Source organism: Trachemys scripta, chromosome 2 (genome assembly GCF_013100865.1).
Source record: "Trachemys scripta elegans isolate TJP31775 chromosome 2, CAS_Tse_1.0, whole genome shotgun sequence".
Lineage (NCBI taxonomy): Eukaryota > Metazoa > Chordata > Testudines > Emydidae > Trachemys > Trachemys scripta.
This window is the reverse complement of record NC_048299.1, coordinates 99,265,640-99,293,409: the sequence shown is the minus strand read 5'-3', so window position 1 is coordinate 99,293,409 and position 27,770 is coordinate 99,265,640. Positions and strand designations below refer to the sequence as shown.

Genomic DNA, 27,770 nt, shown 5'->3' with positions numbered 1-27,770 from the left:
TCTTTTTCGCAGTGCATGTACCTTTAAGTCTGTATCAGAGACTACAAACAAACAATTTGATTAATTTCAAAACATTTTTCTAAGAAAATATTCAAATAAGTTGTTTCCCACTCATTATTTACTCAGTTCCACTATATATATTCTTGAAGGGAACTCCTTAAAAGGAAATTTGACAGGGCACTAAGCGAGTGTTTAACAGACTGAAAGAAGTTCAATATCTATCTTAAGTATTTAGGTCACAAATCACCACAGATATAGGCATATAAAACCCTCACAACATTAGTAAGCAAAAATATAAAGGGATTTGAAGGTGTACTTTGCTCATAGCCATCCTATAGCTGGATTACTTAAATTTGAAGTATTATTTCCACTTCCTCCCTTTTCTGATTCTCATTCCTGCTTCCTCTTGTTTTCCTTCACTAAAGCCTATGACAGTGAGCATTGAAGAACATTCCACTTAACACAGGAGGGGTTTCTTTTACAGTGAAAAAGAGGAGATTAAGATTTAAGTAATATAGGTATTCCCGAGGCTTTTATGAATGACATTGATCTTATGGTCACGGGTCATCATTGTTAGAAATGTACAACTAGAACTGTCCATTGTACTGTAAGGTAGTCATTCTTTTCAGACACTAATAATAGATGTAATCCTGTCAGCAGGCATACAGTTTACAATGCTGTTTCAGCTGACAAATGCTGAATTCCCAGGGTGTGGCTTGGAGAAATTTATATGAGTGTATGGTTCTACAAGATTTTCATAAAGCTACATAGAATACTTATTCTCCTGAACATTTTGTGGAGCTACAGGTAGGTACTACAACAAGTATGGCATTTTGTAATTGACCATACCATCTGTCCATTATAAAGCAGGAACTCTTATACAAAATATATACCTTATTATAGCATCTTTTTGAAATCCTGATACAAAACTGTTCACAATCTGCCTGCTATATGTAAATAATTTCCACACACAAATTCCCTTTCTCCCAAAGACGCGAATCATTATGGAGAGGCAGTAGCCTCTGCATGGTTCAGGTTGTAACAAGCTTTCATTATAAAGTCTTATTTTAGCATCTCTAAATTTTGGAGATGTGTTTGGGCCAAAATTTCAACATTTACTCTGAAGGCAAAAGACTTCTGCAAAGCAGGAAGAAAATTTGTCGAACTATTTTTGATTTATAGGTCGCAAAGAAATTGCCCTGAATTTGAAATTCTGACTTTCAGCTGACATTCTTTGTCTTCCTCTTTCTGAGAAATAGCTTGTTACTACCTTTTCAACCTTTCCAAATAGTTAAATCTCCTGGGAATATTCATGCAGTTCTTTATACTTAATAAGAATGTGTTTGCTTATTATGTGGACATTATAACATTTATTTAAGCACTTGTGTTTTGTAAATAATGTGATAAGTACAATGTTTGCCATTTATTTAGAAACCTGAACTGGTGTTTGAAATGATAAGTGAAGTCTTGATCCCACTGAAGTGAATGGCAAAACTCCCACTATCTTCAATAGGGTCAGGATTTCACCCTACGTTTTTTGGCTTTGAATTAGTAATAGGCCCACTTTCATAATAGTGTCTAACCAATTTTCATACCAAACTAATTAAAAAGTATTGCTAAATCAATGCAAACTAATTCAGAAAACACTGCATTCAGACGGATGCTTTTTTTGGTAATATGACGTAAAACCTTTAATTTTGGATTAACAGATGTACAATGAATGGAGAGTATATTCTGAAAAGGAAATAACCAAATTAACATTTCAATTGTAATAATATTTTTTGTTTTTTTCCCCACAGTATAAAAGGAAATTTCTTAATGAACCAAATCCAAAATTATATCCGTTCTCTACTCAAACAGATTCAATGTTTGTATGATTTATGGGATTCAAGGGACAAACCCTAATTCAAACAGACAAAAGTAAATGTGAAAATGTGGTACTGAAAATTGTTAATACATCCCAGCTTTCAGAGTAACATCTTTACCATTAATATGCATTGTTATTTCAAAAATATAACTGTTTTTTGCTTAATATGAACCAACAACACAGAACTCTAGCATTAAATAGAATTTTGTTGACCCAGTCAAAATTTCAAGACATACAAAATTATTAAGACTTTAAAGGCTTTAAGTGCAGACAGCATGCATTGCTCAGATCAGTCTCATTGTTTGCGCTATTGAAACACTTCGTGATGCAAAACATGCAAAACTATGACACATGATGCTACAGAATCTGCTGAATTGGTCCTGTCCCTGCAGCAATGCCACTGATCAACCAATTCTCATGGAGCAGGTGCAGCGCTGCAGTGCTGTAAGAAAGCCATAAACCTAGTCTAAGAGTTTTTGTACCAGTATAACTTTTCAGTTGGGAGTGTGAGATTTTATCTAAGTAGTTATACTAGTACAATCTTTAGTGTAGACATGTTTACATCAGTATACTTCCCCTTCCTTTAACGGCATAACTGTGTCCACAGTACGGGAGATTGTACTACTTTAACTATACTGGTACTGTATTTGTGTGTAGACGAAACCTTAATGAAAGGCAAATTGATGGTAATGGTATAGTATTAGTCTGGTGGAATCAGTGACAATAAAGGTTTCAATTCTGTATGCTGACATGACATTAAAACCAGACCTAGATGTATACTGCAGTAGCTATTGCCTACACTGTAAAACTTGAAGCACTGAACCAATTTCATCTCTGATGTAAAGCTACTGAAATAAATGAAGTTGTACCAGGGATGAATTTAACTACAATGGTTAGATACATGCAATTAACAAATATCAACCTATAAACATAGGAGCCTGTTTCATAAGCCATATCATGCTTTACTGTTCTTGATGCTCTTTTTATAATATTAATATCTTTATTACATCTCTGAAGCTGCAGCTTTTACTTGTTGTCTGTTGGAGTCAATTCGGGCTGGGATGCCTCTGAACCTGCAATACAAAAAATGAGAGACTAGATGACAACTTCTGACAATAAAACAATATAGCCAAATGCTAACCTTTCGCTTGCCAAAAATACCTACAAAGTCTAATACTTCTATATTTGTAAGTGACCGGGAGGAAAGACAATGCTACATGCGAAGTTTGCAATGCATTGCTGCTCTCTGACCAAGCATCAATGTAATGCTTCCTTATCCACTGCTCACTTGTATGCATCCTGTGTGGTGGACAAGTGGCAAAACAGCATCAGATATAGCAATGCTCCACACATGAAGCCAGCTGCAGAGGGAAACTAACTAAGACCCTGATTCTGCCAGTTCGGTGTGGACAGACCCTAGTGCCTATGCGGAAGTCAATGGCCAGTGGAGATATCTAGCTGTAGATCTGCTATTCCAGCTGTATGATGCCCCTAAACTACCTCTGCCCATGGAAGTATGAAGGGAGCCCAAGCAGAGCTGAACTCCATTTCTTGTGGGGATGTACTCCCTGTGAGGGGCCCCCATAGTCTGATATTCAACTGTGCAGCAGAATCACAGTAGCTGTGCTCTATCTGAAACGCTCCATACCCATTAAGGAAAGGGCAAAATTTATAACTTGGTTTAAATGTAAATTTACAATCTTAGTCAGTGAAAGTCACTTTAATTGCAGAAGAGCTCTACATTTGTAACCCTCCAGCCCCATTTCTATATACAAAGCTGACTCATACTACTACTGTTGGCAACTGTAACAAGAGGAGGCAGGGAACAAGATAAACAAAAAAAAGACAGGAAAAAAAAAGTTTGAGGTGGGGGAGGTAAGGATAGATAGAAAAAGGTAGCAAATGGGGGGGAAAGTAAGTGCTAAAGACAAAAGCAGAAATAATTGTCCTAACATTTGTATCCCATATAATTTTCCAACTGATTATTATGTGGAATACCAAATTGAGAAGTAAGCCAGCAATATGTGAACTTGAATAGCTTAATACCATGGAATAAAACAGTTTGTCCTCCCTTTCTAACTAATCTTAGATGATATGGAATAAGTTATGTTTAATGTGGGAGATTTACACTATCACAATCTAGGGAAATTTCAACACCTGTGCCCTTTTAGATATTTCTTTGCATAGTTGTTACTCAATTTAAAGTCACAAATTAAAAACACTTCATTTTCACTGTCACTGCACATAACTCAAAACAAGACCCTTAATAAGTTGACATAATACCCTTAATAAGTTGACATAATACCAATTGGCTAACTACATCACTGACAACTAGCCATCTCTCTCACACACCATGGAACTCCAAAATCTAGATACTTTCTGGCAATTTACGTAACAACAGTCAATGTGGTAGGTGTTTATATGGACCTGTCAGTTTATGAAGTTAGTACTTTGGGACTGTTACAATTTAAGGATGGTGCTGTAGCCATTAACCTAACTGGCACCCAGTAAATGTGCACAACAATTATAGTGGGAGTATCCTAAGTTCTAAATTATGACATTGCTTTGCTGTGAAGTGGGAAGAGGTGTACTGCTTCAGCACCACTGACTGGCAGCACTAAGCCTTTGAAAGAGTGTGGAGGTGGAAGGGAATGGAAGAAGGTACAGCAAACAGTCCTCCCAGCATGAAGGGGGCAAGACCAAAGTTGCCCAAAGATACAACTCATGTGGGGTCAGTCAGACCTACTGCCAGTACTATCTAGCCCCAGTCCTTTGCATTCTGGAAGAGAGACTGTACAGGTGTGGGAGGAATCTACTGGGAGAGAAAAAACAAGCATGATCTCACCTTAACTATCTAATTACAACTAGAAAAGGCATCTCAAATCATTAGAAATCTGTCACACACACACACACACACACAGTATAAGTTATTTACTTTTCACCACTCTTCATAGTATGTCTGCTACTTCATTTTCTTTTATGGTTGATGTTTAAATTTTATTTGAAGTCCCACTATATAAATTAATTAAAAAAATAAAAAATAAATGAAAAGTGAGAGAATCAAACTAGCCATTACCCTGAAATTCCTGCATTGTTGAGGCAACATCTAATCACACATACCTTGAGTCAGAGGTTGGCAGGTTAAGCTACCCTACCTAACCTGCCCCAATTTCAGATGCACTACAGTAAAACAAAAATTAAAAATTAAAAACATGCATGCTCTGAGACTCAGCGTATGCACCTTTCCTTCATTTCCTGAGATACTCCTTCCTAGGCTCACACACAAACCTGCTTCCACTGAAAAAATTAAGTTGGAAATTTAATAATGCAGTAATCTTAAATTTCCACATACAGAGACCCCAATAGTTGAAAAATTCAGGAAGAAAAAGTGTTAAGTGTTAAGTAAAATCTAAAACCAAGGGTAATAAAAACATTAAATGTTTGTATTAGGGAAAAGTTTTTAGGTTGCTTGGTTCATTAATGAAGTCTTTAATTCTCTTAAGAGAGCAATGGGTTCTGTGTGGATAGGGACTGGGGTGGCATACATGTTGAGTTTGAAGAGTGACTTCTTAGGCGGGGCACTTATTTCAGGTCCAGATTGAGATCTGGGCTCATCCTTTATTTTTGCAACAGTTTTTCTTTTGAATGACCATGTATATTTTTTAGCTTTCTGCTTCTTTCCTATTTTCTTCTGGTACTCACTTGGAGGAAGAGTCTCTGCAAGAAATAATGCAGAAAGAACACTTTACTAAAGATGCCATAATAATAAAATTAACAGAGTGTATAAAAAACTGAGTAAGCAAATTTTAAAATTCTTAAACCAACCTACATCAATTACCTGACTCTAATCCTACGTATCGTTACCAATTTGCACCAAAGATCAATATTTATATTATTTTCAGTGAAATTTTCTGAGTGAGTACATTTTACAGTCACAGTTTAATATACACATAGCTCTCTACAGTATGCTTGTATGCATACACTAACATAGCATGCATACAAGCATACTATAAAGAACCATTCTTTATTCAAAATCAAGAACATTTGCACACATTTTTAGATTTGGCTTTTGGAATTTCCCTGTTCACAAGCACTTTAAAAGGTATATGTTACCTAAAAACCACAAATGTTTCTAAAATAACAATATAAAAAGTTAGAGGGACAAATGAGGACACCTTTGAAATAAATGCATTTAAGTATTCAAATTTACTATAAGAAACAGCAATTGCACAGGGGGAGAAGGTTACATAAAATGGAAATGAACTTTAAAAGTCTGGGGGTCCAGAACTATATTTTTGTATTTAGTGTCAATTAATAATTGTTGTGTCAGTGAATAGGTAGCTTTAAGATTACCATGTAATTATTAATAAAAGATTTATTGAAGTCAATTGTTGCATGTAGATGTTGCTCACTTTATAATACTAAAATACACAAATAATAATGTTATATATTTGTAGTTTTATGGAACAGTGCATGACAAAGTGAGATTCTAAAGCATGAGCTCTGCATAGCTGTTTTTCTTTTGCTGTTGTCGGATTTTTTTGCACTAACAGTGTTTTTTCAAAACCTCCATACTCAAAAGCAGACAGGAATTAGTTTTTGTATAATGACACTGATTGATCTACCTGTCATACCGTTGGTTTTTGCTGTGTTTGGGATGGAGATTTCAGAAAAGGACTAAGAACCAAGTTCTATGTACCTAAGCCAGGATCCAGAAGAGTATTTAAACATTTGTTTAACTTTAAGCATGTGAGTAGTTCTGTCTCTTCAATCTCTTAGGTAAATAAAGCAAGCAGAATTTAGCCAGAAGACAAAACCAAAGCATACTTTCACAACTTAAAAGATATACAAAGCCACTGACAACTTTGCCTCCACAATTAAAGTCACATGTATTTTTTAAATTGGGCCCATATTGACATAGTTAGAGTAAAATAAAAAAATAAATGTAATTATATTCAAAAGTAAGATGTGTGAGTTGATAGAGCTAATCTTGGTTATTAACTTTAGATAACTGCTAAATTAAAGAAAAAATAAATAGTCACAATACACTTCACCTTCAGGCTGCTCGTTATTTTTTGAGGTTTGCTGAATCTTTTTCTCCCAGTCATTACGCTGCTGAATCCAATCGTCCCTGTAACCATTGCTAATCAGTTTGCTGAAGTTTACTGGTTCATTGTTTTTCTGACCAGGCCTATACAAAAATAAATAAAAATAAAATATATATCAGACAAGAGTTCAGAAATAAAACATAAGAAAGAATTGGCAGCAACCATTTTATTTTACAGAAAGGAGAGTGGCATCTTATACCAAGTTCTTTTATATGCAAGTAAATAACAAAAACAGAAATGTCATTTATATTATTTATTTTCCCATGGTTTAATTAGCATAATATGAATTTAACATGCTTCTTATAAAATAATGCCATAAGGTTTGCATAATCAATCATAATTAACCATAGTTTTTATCATAATTAAGAGACAAAATTTTGTAGTCCTCATTCAACAAAACTCAATTAATGGGAGATTTGTGTGATTGAGGGCTGCAAGATTTGGCCCTATAGCAGAATGGTAAAGTGAGATGAAAAGGGTAATTCATGTCAGAAATGGAGAAGTAAAGCAAATAAAAGTCAACAAGTTCAAAAACTAGATTCCTAAGCAATGTTAACTCTAAGGGTATAGCTACACACATTTTGGTGTGAGCCTCCCAGCCTGGGTTGACAGGCTTGGGCTAGCAAGGCTCATACTAGCACTCTAAAAATTGCTGTACAGACAGCGCTTTTAATTTGCAGTTTAAGCTCTGAAGCCTACATCTGAGCTGCAACTTCAAAGTGCTGTCTAGACAATTGCTTTTAGAGGGCTAGCCTGAGTCCCATTACCATGTCTGCCAACCCAGAAAGGCAACTCATTCTAAAATGCTGTGTAGAAATACCCAAAGTTACATAAATGTGGCATTTTCTATTTCCATTTTTGCCATTATATATACATAATGTTTTTGTTCAAATTATTAAGCATAGATTATAAAACATATTGGGACTATACATTTATTCCTTTGTATGTTATAATAATTAAAATAAGTATTCTTTTAACAACTTGAAACCATCTAATTATATGCAGAGCTAATTGATGTAATCGCATGTTCATATTAGTTACCCTGGTTCTCCCTCCTATAGTTTGTTACACCACTTGTGTCTTGTCTTAAATTACATGGTAAACTCATCAAGCCACGATGGTAACTTAATGTGTCTATACAGAACCCAGACCAAACAACAGTCTCAATCTTAACTGGATTCTTTGCACACTACTTTAATACAAATAGTGATAATGGACATTATGGTCCATTCACTGGATTGCACTGAGAACCAAAAACAATCACTATTTTAAAAAAAAGTCTTCTGTTTAAAAAAAAAAAAAACAACAAGAAAGTACTGGATGTGCACAATAAACATCACTGTAGGAACCTAAAAGTTTTGAATGTACTGACTTGTGTGTGCTTACTTTTTCAATGTTGTAGTTATATATAATGGTATATCCTAAAAATTAAATAACATAAGTTACTTATAAAACCATTTTAATATTTCAGATAGTACATGTGGTAGCCCGAGAGTCAAGGTCGCTCAGGCCCATTACAGATATAAGCCCTGATCCCACAAACATTTATATAAGTGAGTAAAGTTAAAATGTTTTCAGAATCAGGGCCTTAGTTAATACAATGTATGTGCTACTTACATAGGTGGAAAATAAAGCCTATTTCCCCCGTGGAATTCCTTATTTGCAGTAGAGGGTGGTATTCTGTTTGGGTATTTGGGGTTTATAGCAGGAAGCTTTACCTGTGTTAAAGAAAACCTAATTTAACAACAATGTTATGATTAAGGAAATATACATGAACAGGGGACATCAGAAAAAGGGATTACTTTGGTAGCTCTAAATATCTTCAGTATTTGCACAATTCAAGGAACTAGCAGTAAGTTTAGGGAAGTAAATGATAAAACTGAAGAAAATGTGGTAACCTTATTTATTTATCACTAGTTATATTAGTAGGCTTTTAAGTGACACCACTAATAAATCTGCTGAGCCATAAGCATGTCTCTCTGACAAAAAAGAGTTGTAGTACCTTTCTAACTAAAACTAAGCCGCCAAATTAAAATTTAGCAGTCAAAGCTTCTCATCATGGCTCAGTCCACTGCATGGAAGAAATGAAAAAACTTTGAAGTTAAATCCTGGTCCGACTGAAGTCAATAGCAAAGCTCCCTTTGACTTCAGTGGGGTCAGGTTTCATCCCTGGTTTAAGAACCACAGTCCATTTGGTTAAGAAACATAGGGTCTCCCAGACAGTAATAAAGCCATTGTACTATATTAATCTGAGGTGGGAAATTCCAAATAATATAGATACACTGAAGGTGGCCTCAAAACTGAGCTTTTGCCCTCTTTTCTTAATTATGTATAAGGAAGACCTGAAAGGTGGTGGTTTTTAAATTCTGCTTGTTTATTTACACTGCAAATTCAGGTTTAATCTAGCATGGAATATTCTTTGATACTTGGAGACCTAGTGAAATGGTCACATCAAAAGAGCCAAGAGAGTAAACAATGAGTAACTAAAGAGAGACAGGAATCTTAATGGGACTGTTTAAAACTGTTTGTATGTGTTAACATCTTTATCCAAAATGTTAATTAGCAAGTGAAGTTACAGGAAGTCTTGGTTAAAGGTTCAATACCCTTGCCTCTTCAATTAAGGTGCAGAAGTCAAAATAAATATTCCCCAAACCTCTCAGAGGTCCTTCAGCAATAATAGAGAAGACCAAACCTGACTTTCCCAATATTTCTAAGGTTAAAAAAAATGCAGAAATGATGTTTTAAAACATTCTTTTAAGCTTCCTTTATACATCATAAATAAGCTGAAAATGGTACAAGCCCAATTTTTAAAGGTCACCTCTAAGAATTTTTAAGATCTTCTTTGTGTATTCTTTAGATTATTAGAACCAAAAAATATGTTCAAATATAATTTATCTACTAAAATATCTTATGTAGCTAGTTGAAATTCAAAGTTACCATGACATTCCAACACACCAGAAGATATAGATATAATCACTGCTATCATATTATTACAAAAGCTTCAAGACTGGATGATTAGAAGTGAAGTATATTGCTATATAAATTAGCTGTGTACTACTGGGCATAGAGCCATACTGTATCAAGTTGGATCTGATCATTACAAGAAGATTATATATAATTGTTAAAGTACAAAATAATAAATATCAGAAATAGGAACTAGGTTGCAAGCCTTACAATATAATTTATTTTTATATAGTAACATTCATATGAAAATGTAATTGAAACACCTCCAAAACAAATGCAGCTTATTCTTCTAAATAGAAGTAAATTATGGAGATTGCAGGTAGCCTATGCAGATGTGATATGGTATGAATGAAGAGGAGTGCAATAAAAATGTGAAATGATTGAGCATGTACTAATTAGGAGGCCAGTGAAAGACAAGATACAATGAGAGGTGGTGAGGAGAGGAGGAAGAGGAGAGATGAATATTTGATGAGTGTGAGGAACTGGATCATTTCCCCTGCACCTCTATTTTATGGAGGACATATGAAGTCTAGGATAGAGCTTTTGTACTAATTCTGAAATGGAAAGACTGGGGTGAAATCCTGGCCCCCAGTAAATGGCAAAACTTTCAATGACTTCAATGGGGCCAGGATTTCACTTAAGGTGATGGATTCCAGCATCTGGTAATGAGTAAGATGATGGGGTTATTTCATTGTGGACAAAATGATTGTTGAAGAGTTGAGGCTTAAAAATGAAGAGATGGGAGATACTGTTGTCAAAATGAAAGGAGTTTACATGAATATTAGTTTTATGTCATGGTGTCTTTTACCCAGACTTGGAAGTTGTAAATTCTAGTGATTTAGAATCATTCTCCTACACTATCAAGTACTGAAAAATTGAGGCTCAGTTTTTCTAAGTGATTTGTCTGTGCTTTATATTTCAGAGTAATATTCTTAGGTGCACTGAATCTGTCTTATTGTTGCCTTCCTCTATCTTCATTATCAGCATTGTGAGTATTTTTTTTTATTTTTATTTTTATCAATTTACATTTTCACAGTTGTGGGAAATTATGCAGAGTCACACAATGAGGGGGTCAGACAATAAATTGTTTAATGACAGTAGACACTGAGATTCAAAAAGTTAAAGCTTTATAACAGTTAAAACACAACCTGTCAACATCGCAGCTCAAAATATACAAAATAAATAGCCTTAAATCAAACACTAATGAGATCTCAAGCAGCATTTTTCTAAGGCCTGATTCACACTGGAGGCTGGAGGGGAGGGGAATCGATCTAAGTTATGCAACTTCAGCTCAGTGAATAACGTAGCTGAAGTCAACATACTTAGATCTACTTACTGCATGTCTTCACTGCGGTAAGTCGACGGCTGATGCTGTCCCGTCGACTCCGCCTGTGCTTCTCGCTCCGGTGGAGTACCGGAGTCGACGGAAGAGCGCTTGGCGGTTGATTTATCGCATCTAGACTAGATGCAATAAATCGACCCCCGCTGGATTGATCACTGCCTGTCGATCCAGTGGGCCATGTAGACAAGCCCTTACTTTGCCTATCCGTAAATTTTGATTAGTATTGATGGAAATATTTTTTCATTGATATGTATGTGTATGGTGAAATTGACATATATTGAAATTTGCTGATAAAAATCTAATCCTGCTAATCCTACACAAAGAGTACCACAGAAACACAGTTTGATATGGTTATGTATATTATAAACAGCAGATGGAAAGAAAAAAACAGTCTGGTTTTGGCAGTGGAAAGAAACAGGAACATAAGATGGAAAAAAAGAGAAGACTAAACAATTACAAAAAATAGGACAGGGAAAACAAAGTGCAGGCAAAACCCTACTGCTTTTGATTTTCGTTAATCGTTTTTATTTGACTTGAATTTCAACAAACAGCCACGTATCAGCTGAAGGCCAAGGAATAATTCACTGAAGTGCTTCCTGAAGCTCTGAAAACCTTACTTGATTATGGAAATGAGAAAACTAAAAAGCTATTTTGCCATACTTATTGTGTAGTCTTGTGCTCAGACTGTGATCAAGGCAGACTCTCATATTTTCATAGTTAATTTTGATAATTCTCATTTTATATGCATTTCATGGGAAAACATGAAACAAATTGTATGTAATCAAAGATTTCCTTAAATTACAAATGAAATGGAGATCTCGGTTTCTCAGCTAGAAAACAGCTCATTCTTCATCTTAGGAAAATCTAACTAAATTGGGATAGATGTTGGATTTACGTTCAAAAATATAGTTCTTCTCTTCTGTATGAAAAGTTTTTCCAGCTGCCTTTATGCTAAGTATATATGAATCATCTGAAAGCCATTCAGGCTGCTAACCTACTTGGATAAAACAGCAGTCTCCGGGGCTTCTCAGGCAACAGCCACCACAGCAACAACTCAAAGAAGCCAAACTAGAACTCAAAGAAGCCAAACTAGAGAGAATGCTATCGGGGACAATGAAGCCAAATGTCATTTGCTTTCTGCTAAGGAGTACAGTTCTTTACATTACTAATAGCTGAAAGCTCAAGCAATCACCCGGGGGAAATTTGTACAGTCATCTTTGTAAAAAAGCAAAAAATGGCGGAGAAATTAAAAATGTGGAGGGTAACAAACTGAGAATCCCAGTGACAACCGAATGTGGTGATATTCTAAACAAAATAAGCTCTCGGCAATGCCTGCAGCTGTTTCCATTGCTTCACATTGACTGAAAGACATGGTAGGCTTCAAAGTGATGTCGGGGGTTATTGTGTGTGCTGGTTCTGTCGTTGTGTGGCTGGCTGTGTTGATTTGTGTGTGGCTTGTACTGTGCTGGGAAATTTCTGTTGATCTGTGCTAGTGGGAAATGCGAAGCTATGTGTGTATGCGGTTATTGTGTATGCTGGTTGTGTTGTTGCATGCTTGGTTTTGAAGAACTGTGGCAGTTAGGCCAAGTAACTCAACATCTGTTCAGTCTCTCTCAAACAACCAATGAAATTGTTGCATGAAAATTAGCTGTAGAGTAAGGGTGATGATTGGTTGAGTTATCTCTGATATCACAGAGATCTAGGACTCTTGGCATGGCATAAATACATGCCTTGCTGTAGCAGGGGTGTAATTCACAAAAGTCAAAATGGCTGAGAACTTAAAAAAATTGGATGGGAACATTCTGCAAAACCTAACGATAACTGAATCTGGTGATATTCTGAACAAAAAAATATAGCTTATAGCTGTTTTCATCACTTCACACTGGCTCTACAGACATTTTAGGTTTCAGCGTTACAAACTGTGACAATCATCGAATCTTATTACTGTATATAGATACAATATTAAAAACTGTGTAACTGTGGTTCACTATTACTATATTTTAAAGTCATTTTATGGAACAGTGGATCATTTATGTACATTCCAGTGTAAAGTGTTCCAATTTTTTTTGGAGACATTGACAATTAAAAAATACTGTAAATAAATACATTTCTTTACATATGTTTTTTAAAACACCATCTATTACTAAATAATATAATATAATTCTTTTACATGCTCACATTTCATTATTTATGCTCTGCTTATTTTTGCATTTTCCTTAGCAATGAAGTTGATTCCAATGGGTGAAATTCCTCTCTGTGTAGGATATCAGCACAAAATGTATGCATAATTTCAGTCTGAATAAATGAATCATAGGCCTTGTGCAAGCCTTTTGCATAGGAGTGAATTTCACATTCAGGTTCTTAGTTTCAAACATTACCTGGGAATGATTGTTTAAAACAATTGCTTTCACTGAAGTTTTTTAAAACTTTGTAGATGAGTCTACTGGCCCTATATTTTATAAAAATGTGTCAGAAACACTTAATTTTTCTAGGAATAAAGGGTAAAAAAATATGAGGAAGAAAAGAAATTTTAAGGTATCTATACTTGAAACCTACATTTTATTGTTAAACCTTTTTGCTGTTGCTTCTCATATGCTCATATTGTAAATAATGAGCTTTCCTATGTGTTAAATAAAAATAGATGAATTTAAGATTTCTGTTTTTAGCAACAAGAGTGAGAGAGAGGAAAGAAAGCTGAGTAATTAACGTGGTTCAAATAAAAATTGGTAGTAATATTGCACATCTCTGTGATTTAGTGTTAAAGCCTTATTCAAGTCTAGGAGTTCTGAGATTACTCTTTAGAGTTTTTAAAACTAGTTTTTAAATTGTATGATGTGTCCTACTAACTATATATAGGAGGATTCTGACATAATTTTACTACTGAGCTCAAATATAGTCATGGGGGAAAACAGGTTTCTTCTTCCATAGTAACGGAGCAAGACCAGTAGTTCACTTGGGAGCTTATTTTGAGTTCCACTGCGTATCAGTTGGGAATCAAAGACCAGAGATAGAAATGGCCAAAGCACAGAACTGGTACACGGGAGATTTGAGTTTTAGTACCAACTGTGTCACAGACTCCCTTAGGGACTTGAGCAAGTCATTTACTCTCTGTATCCCAGTTTTCCTATCTGTAAAACTGATGACAATGACTGCCTACTTTACAGGTGGCGAGTCTTAAATCATTAATTTTTATAAAATCCTTTGAAGTCCTTGAAGATAAGGCACTATAACAGTGAAAAATAACTGCATTATAAAGCATCTCTAAAAAAGGGAAGAAGATTGAGTGACAATGATCAGGTTATCCTTTTTAAAAAAAACCTTTTTAATTTTTGATACTGAACTTAGTTTTTAAAAATGTGTTTGAAAAATTTTAATTATAATCACTTAGCTACTGCTAAATCTTCAATAAAAGTGATTTAAAAATGCATAATTCCCAAGAAGTTGTTTACAATACAATGTAAACTGTCCTGTACATAACAAAGTTAATAGATGAGATACTAGGAGATAAGTCTTAAAAAAAGAAAAGAAAACAAGAGTAATTTTAGCCCTAGAAGAAATAAAATTTTAGAAAAGAAGTTGAGACAGTCAAGTGCAGTATTATAACATAAATTAAGTCCGCTTTTGGGAACAATACTTTTTGGAAAGGCAATATGTACTCTTGGACAGTACTGTAAAATGATTACTGCATTAGGCAAATTTCTTTTCTGTCAAACCACACCCCTATGTTAGTGATATACGCACCTCTTTTGTGTTGCCCACATGGACCTCAACTTGAGCAGCATTTTCCTGATAGGAGAATTAGTGAATATTGTAACTTATGCAAGAGACATGATTTAAGATGCTTGCCTTTTGTAAATTGCAATAAAATTTCCCAATAGTTGTTGCAAAAATTGACTTGCAGGCTATCACAGGTAAAATGGGGAAAAAGGAAACATTGTATCACTGCCTTAGCATACCTTTCAATCTGCCAATGCTCAAAAAATGAAATAATAGCTAGGAAGGAGGGGGAGAAAAGTTACATTTTAGGATGGTTATGTTAAATAAAATCTGTACCAATACCTAAATGTCAAATTTCAAAGATTCAAAACAATAAGGCAGCATGATATAATGGCTTGGGAACTACACTAGAAGTGGGAGGCTTGGGTTCTATCCTCAGCTCTGTCGCTGACCTAGCGTGTAATCCTGGGCAAGTTGGTTCATCTCTTTGTACATCTGTTTGTCTGCATTGCCCGTTTAGATTGTAAGCTTTTTGGAACAAGGTGTGTGTCTTTCTATGTGCCCACACAGTGCCTAGAATAATAGGACTCCAATTTTGATTGGGACACTTAGGTGCTACTGTAATTAAAATAATTAATAATGTGTTAATGAGGCCATTAGAAGATGCTGCACTATCACCAGTACGCTGTTGATACTCTGTTCAGCATCTCTTTCCTTTAAACTTTGATTCCATGATTTCTTAGCATTCCTCATGCCAAATCAATGTGAGGTCATCATGGATGAAATCTAGCTGGTTTAATTCAATTTATAACATGAAATCTAAATAAAATTGAAAAGATGCTGGTGGTGGAGAAACATCTTGAAAAGCTGATGTATATTACGACTGCTCCTTCCAATTAACAGGTAATGTTTAGACTGTTTCTAAATGGTTCACAGTTTCCAGGTCTTATTGAATCCTTCATTGCAGTTTCTCTGATGTAGGCCTCATCACTACAATTAACGTTTTTGTTATTTTCATGTTGGACTAAGGTAATGTGATGTACTTAGGGTTACTGTTAATAACCACTTGAAACCATCAGTATAACATAGCTAGCTATTTGCCTTTTAAGAGGGCAAAATCCATGTGACCATCTAATACCAGTGTTCCATGCACTGGCTTTCAACTTTCTTCTGGGTGCAATTAAAGATGCTGGTTGGTTATCTTTAAAGCCCTTAAAGTCCCAGGGCCTAGCTATCTCAGAGACAGGAAAAATATATATTTTGCAATTCTGCTTCTCCAAAAATACCACTTTGAAAGATTCTCAGTCCTAGGTCTTAGCCTATTACAATAAGATTGGTGGAACTCTGCTAGCTCTTAGGCTTTTGACCATTAAAGGCAGTAGTAGCAGGGCAAAGCATGTTTCAGCCCTTAACTGGTTATCATGCATCAACTCTACCCAAGTCCAAATGCTCGTCTCCAAATAGTTCACTTAGTTCTGATTGCATAAGACGTGAAGCTCCTACTAACAGTAAACCAGAACAAGATGATTAACATATGATAAAAACAGCCTTAAATAAAAATGAAAGAAAAGGTACAAAGTGAAAGACATCTCAAAAGATAATAAGTAAACTCTGAATAGAAGTAGGTGATAGAGAATCCTACAGCATAGCTTCTGAGAAAAAAAGAATTACAAAACAAGTAATTTTCTCTTTTCTAAAAATATAATCTATACAGGATTCTCACTCCTGAATAGTAAAAATTTGAGGGATGTCTTCCCCACACACCAAAAAAAATATAGTGCAGCTGCCACAATAAGGCCAATGCCTATAATATGACCTGGGAAAGTATAATTTTTTTAAATAAATACATATAGAATGCTACCTCTCAATAAATAACATCAGACATAATTCAAATCTTTAGAATCGATCATTAGTCAAGAAAATCGATATAAAAGTTGGCTAACTGAAAATAAAAAACAAAAATACTTGGGGATGGGTGAGAAAGTTTGGCCACCTCTATTTGTGAACAAGTTCTAGAGCACTGAACTGTTGAAATCGAATTCCTTCTTGAAACCTGAATACAAGCAATAATTATATGTAAGTATGCAGAGAGATCACTATCTAGCTGCTACATATATGTCTGTGATGGAAACATTCCTGATCCAGGCAGCGGAGGTCATCTTATCTTGGATAGAGTGTGGACATGGCTTAGCTTCATGTCAGCCAGGTCATAGTAATGAGAAATGGAATCATACAGAACTTGAAGAATATTAGCAGGACAGTATGCTCAGTAAGGTGGAACTCCAATATCACATTGGAGAGGAAGTGAAAATGAGTCTGTAGCAATACCACACCCTTATGAAATTTGGCATAAATCAGTCACTACAGCAGAAATTTACTTAATCTATGAGCTGAAGTCATTGCCACCAGAAAAATTAAGTTCCATGTAAGAAATTCTTCTATGTAAATTACTTTAGGGGTCAAGAGAATAAAATCACCAGCCTGTGGACACCTTGCCTACAGATCTCTATCATGACAGAAGCTATCCAGTTAGAGAGAGAGGTCTGGAAATGGAATGGAACAAGGTGTCCTGGTTCTAAAGTGATTATCTGAGGCAAGCCTCTCAGCTTGATAGGACTCACTTTGGCCATCTGCAGCAGAGCTGAGCACCTTATTTGTCTGAATCACCAGGAAACTTAAGATCAAACTTAGTCTTATCTAAGGTCTGCCATTAGCTTTGTTACAAATGGAATCAGGTGGAAGGCATAAAGGAACTTCTCACCCCAGGGGATGGAGAAGTTGTCACTTGCTAATGTGGCCTTTTCTTGCTAATGTGGTCTGTCATTCATAGAGGACCAGTAACTTCTTGTTCCAGTAAATGGTGAAGAGATTCACTTTCAGCATGGCCTTCATTTTCACCTTCAGAAAGATCAGATCTCCCCCCACAGTGATACAGAGACCACTTGTGAAGATCTGTCATTGTTTGACTCAGTATGTCTATGATCAAGTTCTTTTTCTCTGCTATGCATATGACAACCAGGATTGTCTTGAGACAGAATGCACTTTCCACCTGCAAGGCTTCTGGATACAAGAAGCCCTGAGTCTCACAAATCCTAGTGCCCTTCTCCAATATAGAATGTGGTGGCCTGCTTGTCCGTTTGAATCAGGATCACCTTTTGGGGGCATTTTGAAGCTCCATACAGCATTCAGGATTAGAGCTGGGTGAAATTTTTTGGATGAATAGTTTATTTGCTAAAATATGCAGTTTCAGTTGACCCAAAACTATTTGCAAATTTGAAGCAAATTGATTAAATAGTTTCAGCTAAAAAAAAAAAAAGTGAAGGAGGAACCCTCCTTATAAAGGTTACCCCAGTGGTTAGAACACTCACCTGGGCTGTGTGGGAGATACAGGTTCAATTCCCCTCGTGATGGGCTGTATCTACCCCGCACTGACCCATCTGGGGTTAACCGCACATTTTGGGATGAAGAGGCAGTGCCCCCTCACTCCTGTTGGGCATGCTCAACCTGGAGACAGGATATAAAAGGGAGTGACCCAGCTCAGTTTGGGCTGGCTGAGGAGAAGAGTGGACGCACGCTGCCAGCTCCTGCCAGGGAGTTACTGGAGCTACAGACTGTGAAGGCCAAACCAGTGAGATCAACAGTGAAACCCCCATTGACCCTGGAGGATAAAAGTGAGCCAGAAAGCCAATGTCCCCCGGGGAACTGACAGAGCAGGAACCAAGGGTAGGAAGCGATCCAGGAAACATGACTGTTAAAATAGGAAACTGAGCCAAACTGCAGACCACTGATTTCACAGGGCCCTGGGTCGAGACCCACTGGAGAAGGGTGGGCCTGTATCCCCCTACCCCACCCCACACCTACCACAGGGTGTGGGCACTGCTCAAGGACTTTGGCTGTTAGGCCATGCTGCCCCAAGAGCAAGAGCCGCCCCAAGGAATCTGTCCAGTAGGCCAAACTGCCCTGCTTTGTAGGCTAAGACAGCAGTACCTACTCTAGCCACTTGAGTCATAGCCCCTTATTTGTGGCATGCAACCGGACACCCTGTGGCATTCTTCCTCTGCCTTATGTGGAGCAGAAATTTGAACTGGGGTCTACCCCATTGCAGAAGTACACCCTAACCAATGGACTATGGGATATTCTAGTGTAGAGCTTTCTCAGTCTCTCCTGTTGAAGCTGTTCCACTTTGTATGAGTAGTCATTAGAGCAAGGATTTGAGTCGTCCACAGCCTACGAAAGTGCTCTAACCACCAAGCTATAGAGTCATTCTCACACACTTTTCCTGGATCAGTGACCATTCATATTCATTCGCTGTGACAATTCATACATTCACATCACATGCCTCCAGATGTCCTAATGACACATATGGGTGAGCACAGCATCAGTGAAGAGGGAGCTGAAATCTTTGTTAAGGACTGAGCTTTGTTCACTTAAATTTTACGAGTCTTAAAAGTATCAAGAACCACCTTGGCAGAATGTGGCTTTGGAAAAAACTGCAAATTGTACGATTGTATGATTGACATGGAACTTGAACACAATCTTTGGCAAGAAGCTTGAAGTGAGGGGGATGAAGGTTAAGGAAAAGATCTCCCAGGCCCCAGTTTTCCTGGACTTGGCAACTGTCAGAAACCCATCTTTTAATCTCAGGAATAAGAGAGTTTCTCATAATTCAAAAGATGAACACACAGAAGATTGAAGAATCAGCAGTAGAGCCCAGAAGGGAACTTTGTTTTCTAGACTGTACTAAATAGGAACCCTCCAGGGTAAAATGTTTTTGCACTTGTTCTTAAGGGTTTCCTTAAGTACATCCTTAAGGATTTCTTTCTATGACTGCAGCAAACAACTTTTGTACCCTAAAGAACTGTGTCTAATGATTCTGAACGTCAAAATGGCACTTTGCTTTCAAAATTTTAAACCAAAGATTGTTCTGTTTCTGCATTCAGAACCTTAGCTCTACCCTAGCAGCTAACTACAAATTATCTAAAGCATCACCATCAAATAAGGAAATGGAAGACTTATTGGAATTTTGTTTAAACAGCATTAAGAATCCATTTGTAAAAGTTCAACTATATAGATTGCAAGGCCACGATACTGGAATAAAAATTATTCCATAATGCTCTCTCCATTTTTTTACTAGAAGAATCTGTAGGAAGGAGAAAATATTTGGTAGGAAGGCATTCTTAAACAATAACAACATAGAAAATCTTTATGAGGGGGGCAAAGAGGTAAAACTTGCTATGAAAGTGGGGCATGCCATGATATTTCATGTTAAATGGAAAATTCTTCATAACTGCCACCGGAAGAGATCCACAAACAAGTAGAGAAAAATCACTCTTGAATCTTCTGCAGCCAAGACATTTTCTTCAGTAAAGGCAGACCATTTCCCCAACCTATGCAAGTAGTGTTTAGATTGAGTAACCTCTCAGAAACACATTCCTCCTCCAACTTGTCATAGAAGTCAGATATGTGCTCACCCTCCTCTTTAGGGTCTAATTCATCAAGGTACTTAGAGCAGAAAAATCCTGAAGGAAAAAGCTGAAATGACAATGCATGAACCAAGGGCTCTACGGAGGAGGACAATAAGGTAGGAACCAAAATAAAATTTAAACTAGAAAGAGTTAAGTGGCCAGAGATATCATCTTAGATATCTTAGGGCATTTAGCCTATGGGAGTTAGTTTTTAGATTTAGCATCTTTGAGTCAAATTCAGCAGTGGTGAAAATGGTGGCGTAAATTACATGATGGTCTTCAACAGATAAGAAAGCAGGTCTAAGTAGCATAGTGTAACGTATTCCAATTTCAGATTCAGTGGAGCTACAAAATGAATATAAATTACTCACTTGGAATGCTGTGGACCAAATTATGGCCTTGGTACAAATAGGTAAAACTCCCATTGAAGTTAACTTGTTATGCCTGCTCACCCCGGGGATAAACTTAGCCCCAGATGTGTTGACAACAGTGGGATCATAAGCAGGAGGATCAGCGGACCTGTTTTATCTTACACCCTCCTGTTTTCATCCTTTTAAAAATGCAAAAGCTTCCTCCCCTGCTTACATCACCTTGAAATTTAACCAGGAGGCTTCCTTGGGAGCTTAAGCTTCTATTTTAAGTATTGGTTATTTAAGTCTTCTTGGGGACTGGATAGTTCAGGAAATAAACTTCATGTCTCTAAATTATTATTTAAATTACAGTGTAATCACCTGACAAGTATTTGATTGCTTATGTGGAATGACAAGATGTTCCCTGCCCAGTTCTGTATGGACAAATATCATTACAGGAGCCCCAATTCCCAACTTCACTAACTAGTAGTTTCAGCAGAATGAAAGGTAATTTGGCCCAAATTTGCACAAGTGACTTAGGTTCACAATTCGAAATACCTAGAGCCTGATTTTCAGAAGTACCCCTTTGACTTGAAGAAAAGTGGTGATGTTCAACACCTTTGAAAATCAGGTCCCAGGTGTCTGAAACAAAGCATGAAAAAATTGAGCACCCAAAATTAATGAACACGTAAAAAAAAAAAATGTAGGCTTTAACTACCATCACAGGTAGCTTCAGCCAGGTCAAGATCAATCCAAACTAGAAGGATAATGTGTGAAAAATTGCACTAATGACTGCTTGTGCTGTAGCTATGTTGTGGATAAATGGAGGATATCTGTTTCCAGAACTGGTACCAAAGCACTTTTCAGAGTATTTCCTCAATTAAACTAAACAGAAAACCCAAACAGTCCCCTGAACATTCACCAATCTCTAACAAGAAAAGATCCAGAGAAAGGCCTATATTGGCAGAGAGTGAATAGAAAATAAACTGCATTATGAGAGATGACTGGAGAATATTTCACTTTAACTAACTTTGCAGTATACGAAATGTACAATGTGATTGGAAAATGCATTCCTGGTACAGTATGCTGCAACAAGAACACTTCATGACAGAACTATATATTTTAAATCATTTCTGTAACTTCAGTACAAAAATGTGTTGTTCTAATGCACAGCCACTCCCCTTAAGAAACAAAAAACCCACTTAGTTTTTTTCAGAAGTTTTACACCAAGAAGAAAGTCTTTAAATCGTACCTTCTTTTTCTCTTTGTTCTCCTTGTCCTCAGCATCCCTCTGCCAAATACTTTTCATATCAAAATCAAAAGGCCCTCTTTTTGTTTCATAGTTACCATTGAGCTGATCAGACTTAAACTCTTCATGAACCATGTAGTCAGGCATTGAGGAAACATGGGCTCTGTAGACCAAGGTTTCACAATTATTTTTCTATATTATTTTTCTATTGCAAAAATATTAATTCAAAACATAAAATTTAACAGACTAACAAGAGAAATACAGTGGATTATAAAAAGTTACACAGCCTCCATGGAATCAGAGCATACTTACTTAGATTCATCATCGGAATCAGAGCATACTTACTTAGATTCATCATCTGGTGGTGGTTTACTGGGGTGTGTATACCAATCAGGTGCAGCATAAGCTACTGGGGATGTTTTTCTTGTATTAGGTGTAAAATGTTTCAACAAATCTTAAGTTAAAAAAAAAAGATACATTAATGCTGTAGTATTTTCCAGGGTTATAAATTAATATTTTTATGTTGCTGTTATCTTTTACTAAATTTTTTTATAAAAGAAATATTTCTATTTGCAGCCCTTACTGAGATTCAATTGGACAATCAGAACTTTCACTACTTTTTAATCCTAATGGGATAGTCACCAGCAGTGATTACCCACAAAGCCAGCAAGTGACAATAGTTTTGACGGTCTGGACAATTCATTTTTTCAATATTATTTCCAATACTGTATTTCAATTGTATCAGGTATCTCATTTTACATATCTTGACAAACAGTTGTATAATACAGTGCCTGATAATACATGTGGATGTATTTCTCATTTTACAGACTGGGAATCATTGAAACTCTGTGGAAAATTTATGTCCATTTAAGTTTTTCACATCTTCAATGAGCTGAAAACAAAATATATGTATAATACAAACTATTTACTTGTAAAAACTGAAAAGTAATTTTAATAAAACCTTTACAGACTTTTTCAAATTTTATGACAATTTCACACACAATTTCCTCCCCCCCCCCCAAGTTTCAATGCTAAGAGGTATATTTTTACAGTTCTAATAAACCAGTACCCAGGCAGATATTTTCTCTGTTAAACACAAAATAAATTGTTCAGATCCCCATGTAATGCAGCTAACCTGCCAAATAATTTATACTGTGGTTAGAATATATCAGCATTAACATACCCAGATTTTATCATAAAGGCTTAACAATGTTCTAAATTCAATTTAATAGGATTAGAAAAAGCGTTCTGGATCAGATGGAATATACTTTAAGAGCTAATCAATGGATTTTAGCCTAAAAATAATATTTTAGCCATGAAAGATGGAAAAGAAAGGGCACAAGCTGGAGCAGAAAACTGTTAAGACTCAAACAATGAAGTATTGGGGTTATTGCATGTGACATTAGACTATAACGATTACATTTACCGATAAAGGTTTTTGCATTGTTTTCTTGAGGATTCAACATATTTCAACAACATACAACATTTCCCTTTCTACAGTTTCCCCTCAAATGTATCACTTTTTAAATTGCTGGAACAGTCTCCAGGTATATTTGTCAAATGTTTAAGCTTCCCAAACCACCCATAATGCTAAAATTAACTGAGATTCACCAGGTCGACCTCCTTGCTTTGCCAGCTTTACATATTCTGAGTCTGTGTCTTTGATCCATTTCCTGCGGCTCCCAAATGTAATTTCATTGTGATACTCTCCGAGGTTGCTCAGACCTGGAATCTGGGATGGTGGAGGGACTGGGATTTCTGAGTTCACAGACTTCTCTGATCGTTTCAGTGGAACATGGTAGTACCATTCTATAATCATTAAGAAAAAAATATTTAGGTTAAATGTTTACTGATAACATTACTGTGTCAAAGAGCAGATGTAATAATCAAAGTCCACATAAATTACAGTGTAACAAACTACATTTTATTAAAGATGTAATAGATATGAAATGCTCATTAGGAGAATAATAAATACTTGCTACTTATAGGTGATCACACAAAAACTGTGATACCACGGTAGAGCCTAGTTTAAAAAGCCTTTAATGTTATTTCAAATTGTCACTGCAACTGTCCTACAATACAATGTTATGTATCTTCCCCATTCAGAGAACTAGGTTAATGAATACTGAGATCAGTAAAATGCAAGAAGACAGCAATGGAAGGCATTAATTCTTTGGTGACCTTTCTTCCTTCAACTATTAACAAAAAATACTTTTCTGCTATCAACTCTTTACTTGTTTTAGTTAACTACTGAAATATAATCTGAAGAAATATAATGATTAAATTAAACAGAGCACTAGAGAGCAAGCCACTTTCACAATATACCTAATTTCTTCTAATTTAAGATGAGTTCCAAGCATTGCATGGCTGAGCAATCTTTCAGTGCACTAGACCCAGTCAGGTTAAGTCATTTGCTGGACATCTCTGCATACTGCTGAGGTGCCATTTTAAAAGACAACCTGAAATCAAGTCAGTTTCAAAAAGTGAGCTGGGAGTAGCTTGATGTACTACATCTGCCCTTGAATCTGACTCCCAAATTTTGTAGTTTTACACTCACATTTTCCTTCCCCCCCCCAAACATTTCCATTCCCATTACTGTAGGAAAGACCCTCACAAATAAGGGAAATGGACGGCTGACTATATGGGAAAAATAGTTAAACAGAATAGACACAATTGTGCTGTCAAAGCACAAAGTAAATATGCAGGAAAAAGAGAAGATTTTTTATTTACTAATCTTAAATTATAACAATCTTAGATGTTACTTATAGCAAGTGTAGGTAAAATATGTTCAGACAAAACTGTGGTTTTTAAGTAAACAGATCTTCCATTGAAATCAGTTAATCTATTCCATGTAATGGCAATGGAAGGAGTGTATAAATGACTATTAAAAAATAAAAGATCTTTCCTTAGTGGCAGAGGCAAGACGCATTAGATTGTTGGGGTTTTTTTCACCACACTTACTAATTGGTCCACCTGGAACGGGATGTTTCATCGAACTGCTCATTATCAGGAACCTTTTCATCCCAGTTAACTTGCTGGGTAAGTACCAACTTGGAACCGTACCTTATTCAAACATATTTGTCGTGTTTGTATTTAATACTTTAAGCCCAGCGAGTTTTCAGAGTTGAATTACAAACTCTTTAAAATTAGTTTATAATGGAAAATGCCAATGGCCTACCCATTGGCAACAGAAACAATTTGAGACCTTCTGGGAACCTCCTGTAAAAAGGACCCGTGACCCCAACTGAACAGGCTACCCTATGTTCTGATTTATAAACCAGACTGTGAAAGTTTAAAGCTGGTTTTATCTCAGTTGAGTTTCTCTCAGGCAGCACTGGGGAAGCAGAACATCCGCACTATTTAGAAACAAAATAACTCTTGGTATGGAAAGAGTAAAGGGTACAGTCAGGAGCAACAAACAAAAATCATGCTCAAATCTGTAGGAAGCGTCTGAGGAAGACCTACTGCGGGGGGCAATTCTGTCATGTACCTTGGAATCTCCCATAAATTCTTAAAACTCTGTTAATAAACTAGAACAAAGAAAACACAAACTACTGATTTACAAGACAAATATTATTCCATCACTACAAATTCCACACAAACCACTACATTAAAAACATTTAGTTAACTTCATCAAAGTAAGTTCACTTCCTTCTTTCACAATGCTATTTATAAGAAAAAGTGACTTTTAGATCTGAGTTGACTAATTTTCTTGAAAAGTGGTGACTGCTGCTGGGTACTACAGTATGCAAAACTGAAGTCTGGGCACAACCTTGGGTCTTTAGGCCAGTACTCAGGCATGTCCTGGAGATGATGTCATGATGCTCAGGGAAGATAAGGGCACTTGGTAAAGTGCATCTAACTAGCTGCTCTGGTTAGGCCTCAGCTGGAGTATTGTGTCCAGTTCTGGGCACCGCATTTTAAAAAAGATGTCGAGAAATTGGAAAGGGTCCAAAGAAGAGCAACAAGAATGATTAAAGGTCTTGAGAACATGACCTATGAAGGAAGGCTGAAAGAACTGGGTTTGTTTAGTTTGGAAAAGAGAAGACTGAGAGGGGACATGATAGCAGTTTTCAGGTATCTAAAAGGGTGTCATAAGGAGGAGGGAGAGAACTTGTTCACCTTAGCCTCTAAGGATAGAACCAGAAACAATGGGTTTAAACTGCAGCAAGGGAGGTCTAGGTTGGACATTAGGAAAAAGTTCCTAACTGTCAGGGTGGTTAAACACTGGAACAAATTGCCTAGGGAGGTTGTGGAATCTCCGTCTCTGGAGATATTTAAGAGTAGGTTAGATAAATGTCTATCAGGGATGGTCTAGACAGTATTTGGTCCTGCCATGCGGGCAGGGGACTGGACTCGATGACCTCTCGAGGTCCCTTCCAGTCCTATAATCTATGAATCTATAGTGTGGGTGGCATTAGCTTCTGCCTTGACACAGGAGAGGGGGGTGTTCCAAACAAGGAAAACAGATGAAGGCCAAAATGGGAAATGGTTGTTTCCTCACATTGGTGAGGTTGAAGAGCATCTCAGAGTCCTGTCTTGAATGTCTTGTGTGACCAGGCTAGAAAGAACCCAAAGGAAATTCCACTCTCAGCCTCATCCTTCCCCACCAAAAATATCAAGGATTACGGCATTGAGGGATGCATGTTCCCCACAGAATAAAATGCTGATATAGTAGGTAGTATATGTGAAGTCTCCTTTCTTAGGAAGCAAAGGGTTCCGTTCATTTTTCATACCGAGATATGTCAAAATGTACATTTATATAAGGAGAGCAAACAGTATACTTGCCACAAGGAGCATATCGGTTGGGGGGTCCAGAGGGCTCTTTGCTCATATTCCTCATTCCTCAAGCCTATATGAAGGAAGGGTCAGAAAAGGAAAGACAAAAATAGTTATTTAACAGGAGCGTAGACAACTTTTTTTTTATTGGGGCAGGGCTAAAGTTAATAATAAAATAACAGCTGTTGACTATCGCTTCAGTGAGTAGCTTTGTACCAAGATTAAGTCTGCCCACTTTTAATTAAGTGAGATAAACAAACTTCTGTTCCAGGCTCAGGGGTTCCTGATTTGTTGTTCTTTTTGAGGGGCTAGAGCCCCTCCAAATCCCCAGTTGTATTTGCCCCTGTTTAACCAGATGGTGCATAGACCTGCCCCTCTCCCCCGGCTCCTAGTGCCCTACAGTCTGGCCATGACCAGCATAAGGCAGGGGTCCCCTGAACTAAAACAGCCACCTGGGCATGGTGGGATGTAGCCTGGAAGCCCCCACCCCGAACAAGGGAAAGGGCTCCGCTTGACACCCACCCAACCTGATACCCACAAGGAGGCACAGGCACTCCACCCCAACAGACAGACAGACACCCCCACCCCCTCAAACACCCCGACCCCCTGACAGACACGCCTCCCCTCCCCCCACTTTCGGGGTCCCTTACCAGGAGTGCGGGGGCGGGGGGGGGCAGGTCCCTTTGGAACTTGGCTCACGCGCGCGCTGGAAGGAACCGACCCAGCACCACGCCGCCTTCAGCAACAACCACAACAATCCCCGTTTCCATGGCAACGGGGACTCTTTCAGGGCCGCGCGTGGCGGAGGCGGGACTCCAGGGGGCAGAGGGAAGGACGCGGGCGGGCCCGCGAGCCGCTACAAGCGTCGCGCGCGCGAAGGGGAGGGTGAGTGAGTGAGTGACGGGACCCGCCCCGCGGCAGGACCCCGC

At 37.1% G+C, this 27,770-nt stretch overlaps 2 protein-coding genes across 6 annotated transcripts in view; one reads left to right on the top strand and one right to left on the bottom strand.

Annotated features, from left to right (window-relative positions):
* The window catches only part of SUN3 (Sad1 and UNC84 domain containing 3), a 57,812-nt gene that overhangs the window by 7,541 nt on the left and 22,501 nt on the right, over positions 1-27,770 (top strand). Inside the window, exon 2 of the mRNA XM_034761312.1 lies at positions 10,862-10,927. The gene's annotated coding sequence lies outside the window, so the exon portion shown is untranslated. The remainder of the gene's footprint in view (positions 1-10,861; positions 10,928-27,770) is intronic.
* On the bottom strand, positions 1,329-27,703 carry C2H7orf57 (chromosome 2 C7orf57 homolog). Of its 5 annotated transcripts, none has more exons than XM_034761315.1 (10): positions 27,492-27,703; positions 26,851-26,914; positions 23,788-23,871; positions 22,408-22,516; positions 22,066-22,225; positions 15,023-15,067; positions 8,593-8,693; positions 6,922-7,058; positions 5,413-5,584; positions 1,329-2,940 (listed from the first exon to the last, which is right to left on the bottom strand). In XM_034761315.1, the coding sequence occupies exons 2-10, from the start codon at positions 26,903-26,905 to the stop codon at positions 2,871-2,873; spliced, it is 933 nt and encodes a 310-aa protein (XP_034617206.1). In that variant the 5' UTR covers positions 26,906-26,914; positions 27,492-27,703; the 3' UTR covers positions 1,329-2,870. The 5 variants fall into 5 exon arrangements, with proteins under 5 accessions (XP_034617206.1, XP_034617209.1, XP_034617205.1 ...); XM_034761313.1 differs by having other exon boundaries at positions 1,333-2,940; positions 23,674-23,871; XM_034761316.1 differs by having other exon boundaries at positions 1,652-2,940; positions 5,570-5,584; positions 23,674-23,871; positions 27,492-27,702.